Source organism: Eubalaena glacialis, chromosome 10, assembly GCF_028564815.1.
Source record: "Eubalaena glacialis isolate mEubGla1 chromosome 10, mEubGla1.1.hap2.+ XY, whole genome shotgun sequence".
Classification (NCBI taxonomy): domain Eukaryota; kingdom Metazoa; phylum Chordata; class Mammalia; order Artiodactyla; family Balaenidae; genus Eubalaena; species Eubalaena glacialis.
This window is the reverse complement of record NC_083725.1, coordinates 111,089,080-111,092,667: the sequence shown is the minus strand read 5'-3', so window position 1 is coordinate 111,092,667 and position 3,588 is coordinate 111,089,080. Positions and strand designations below refer to the sequence as shown.

Sequence of the window (3,588 nt, the reverse complement as noted above, 5' to 3'; positions counted from 1 at the left end):
GTTTAATGGAGTAGGCATCTTGTTTTGCAGTTTATCTCAACTACACATAGTGTATCTTTTTGGATTCTTCCATATGCTAATAATAAGAGCTATACTCTTGTAAAAGTTCAGGGCTGTTTGTTGTTGAACGTGGAAGGCAACATTTGGGTAGAGCATGGGCTCTGGAGTCAGGAAGACCTGGGTCTGAATGGGAGTTCTGCCCCTTACTTCCTGTATGACCCTGGGCATGTCAGTTTTTTGTTTTTTGTTTGCTGGGACTTCGTTTCCTCATTTGTAACATAGGGATAGTGCCATGTGCATCGTAGCACTGCAATGTGTATTTAATTAAATAACTTTTATGCCCGGTACATAGTAAGTACCCAATAAAAGGTGTTTGTAATACCAATTGTGAGAATAAGTTATCCTGCGGAATTTTTTTGTTTGTTTGTTTGTTTTACTGAAGTAATCTCTTTCTCCTTTTGACTATCCATGTTGGGATCAGTAGACAGATGACCATAAGGAACGGTGAGAGAATCTGGCAGGAGCCTCCATTTTCAAAATGCACACAAAACATATCACTTACCTAAGCCAGAGGTGGAGGTAGGTGCCATGGATCATTTAAGTCTCTAGCAGTTTGGAGAAATATGTTTTCAATCATGAACTAGGAAAACACTTTCTTCTTCTCCAACACCTTCCACAGGGCATCTTTGATCTCTTTGCTCCTCAAACTGTAAATGACAAGGTTTAGCATGGGGATCACCAGCGAACAGAACACAGATACCACCTTGTCTCTGCCGAGTAAGTAGCTGGAGCTGGGTCGCAGGTACATGAAAAGGGCCATCCCAGACAACAGAGTCACCACCATCAGATGCGAGGCACATGTGTTGAAGGCTTTCCTTCGACCTTCCGCTGAGCAGATCTTCAAGACTGCAGCCACTATGTAACTGTAGGAGATGAGGAGGATGAGGAATGATGTGCCCCCAGCAGTGACCACCACCAGGAAATTCACCACTTGACTGAAGAAAGTATTAGACCAAGAAAGTGCCAGGACTCAAAAACAGAAATATAGATCAATGGAACAGGATAGAAAGCCCAGAGATAAACCCACGCACATATGGTCACCTTATCTTTGATAATGGAGGCAAGAATAAGTGGTGCTGGGAAAACTGGACAGCTACATGTAAAAGAATGAAATTAGAACACTCCCTAACACCATACACAAAAATAAACTCAAAATGGATTAAAGACCTGAATGTAAGGCCAGACACCATCAAACTCTTAGAGGAAAACATAGGCAGAACACTCTGTGACATAAATCACAGCAAGATCCTTTTTGACCCACCTCCTAGAGAAATGGAAATAAAAACAAAAATAAACAAATGGGACCTAATGAAACTTCAAAGCTTTTGCACAGCAAAGGAAACCATAAACAAGACGAAAAGACAGCCCTCAGAATGGGAGAAAATATTTGCAAATGAAGCAACTGACAAAGGATTAATCTCCAAGATTTACAAGCAGCTCATGCAGGTCAATAACAAAAAAGCAAACAACCTGATCCAAAAATGGCAGAAGACCTAAATAGACATTTCTCCAAAGAAGATATACAGATTGTCAACAAACACATGAAAGAATGCTCAACATCATTAATCATTAGAGAAATGCAAATCAAAACTACAATGAAATATCATCTCACACTGGTCAGAATGACCATCATCAAAAAATCTAGAAACAATGCTGGAGAGGGTGTGGAGAAAAGGGAACACTCTTGCACTGTTGGTGGGAATGTAAATTGATACAGCCACTATGGAGAACAGTATGGAGGTTCCGTAAAAAACTAAAAATAGAACTATCATATGACCCAGCAATCCCACTACTGGGCATATACCCTGAGAAAACCATAATTCAAAAAGACTCATGTACCACAGTGTTCATTGCAGCTCTATTTACAATAGCCAGGACATGGAAGCAACCTAAGTGTCCATCAACAGATGGATGGATAAAGAAGATGTGGCACATATATACAACGGAATATTACTCAGCCATGAAAAGGAACGAAACTGAGTTATTTGTAGTGAGGTGGATGGACCTAGAGACTGTCATACAGAGTGAAGTAAGTCAGAAAGAGAAAAACAAATACCTTATGCTAACACATATATACGGAATCTAAAAAGAAAAAAAAAAGAAGAAAAAAAATGGTCAGAAGAACCTAGGGCAAGACGGGAATAAAGATGCAGACCTACTAGAGAATGGACTTGAGGATATGGGGAGGGGGAAGGGTAAGCTGGGACAAAGTGAGAGAGTGGCATGGACATATATACACTACCAAACGTAAAATCGATAGCTAGTGGGAAGCAGCCGCATAGCACAGGGAGATCAGCTTGGTGCTTTGTGACCACCAGGGGGGTGGGATAGGGAGGGTGGGAGGGAGGGAGATGCAAGAGGGAAGAGATATGGGGACATATGTATATGTATAACTGATTCACTTTGTTATAAAGCAGAAACTAACACACCATTGTAAAGCAATTATACTCCAATAAAGATGTTAGGAAAAAATAAATAAATAAAGATGGCTTCACTCACATGAGGAAAAAAAAAAAAAGAAAGTGCCAGGACTGGTGGGAGGTCACAGAAGAAATGGTTGACGATGTTGGGTCCGCAGAAGTGGAGCCGAAACACGGAGCTGGCTTGGACCAGGGAGCTCAGGAAGCCACCGACATAGGCCCCAACCACCATGCATGTACAGAGGTCCTGGGACATGATAGCAGTGTACAGCAGGGGGGCTGGAAATGGTGGCGTATCGGTTGTACGCCATAGAAGTCAGGAGGAAGCACTCAGTTAGACATATGCCGACAAAGAAAAAGAACTGAGCAGCACAGCCCAAGAATGATATGGTCTTCTGCTCCTGGAAGAAGTCAATGAGCATTTTGGGAGCCACTGTGGAAGAGTAGCGAATGTTAACGAAGGATGGGTTGCTGAGGAAGAAGTACATTGGTGTGTGTAGGGGGGTGTCACCTCTGATCAGAAAGATGAGGGCCAGTTTCCAGGCCAGGGTCACAAGACAGATGCCCAGGAAGGTCACAAAGAGGGGGCCTGGAGTTCTGGATGGTCTGCAAATCCCAGGAGGATGAACATGGTCACTGACAAGCCGTTCCAGACCTTAGTTGTGGACATGTTTCCCATGGACCACAAGGACGAGACGCAGACCTGGAATAGTAATGATAATCCACAGTGCAGGTGACGTCTGCAAATTATTAAATGCACGAGAGGAAGGGCCGAGTATTACAGGAGGTTACAACTTGTGCAAAGATTCTCTCTCTCTCTTTCTCTCAGAAGGCAAATATCTTAAATATTTACTTTTTAACATAATATGGTTAATATGAACTTAAACTTTGGATTCAGACTCCCTGTGATTAACTCCTGCCTCTACCTTTTAGTAGCTGTGTCACTTTGGATGAGATAGCTAACATCTCTAGGCTTCAATATCCTTATCTTTAAAAAGGGTGACTTTACCTACTTCACATATTTGTTTTAAGAATAAAATAAAGCAAAGTGTATAAAGTAACTGACACATAGTAAGTCCGCAGTGAAAACAGTTTTGTGTTTCCCAGG

The 3,588-nt window shown here is 41.9% G+C and overlaps 1 protein-coding gene across 1 annotated transcript; it reads right to left on the bottom strand.

The window, feature by feature from the left end:
* Window positions 1–640: 640 nt before the first annotated feature.
* Window positions 641–3,159, bottom strand: LOC133099636 (olfactory receptor 5A1). The gene is given in 5 exon segments (XM_061203400.1): window positions 641–1,029; window position 1,865; window positions 2,593–2,757; window positions 2,759–3,066; window positions 3,069–3,159. Coding segments are annotated over 5 exon segments (954 nt in total).
* Window positions 3,160–3,588: the final 429 nt, after the last annotated feature.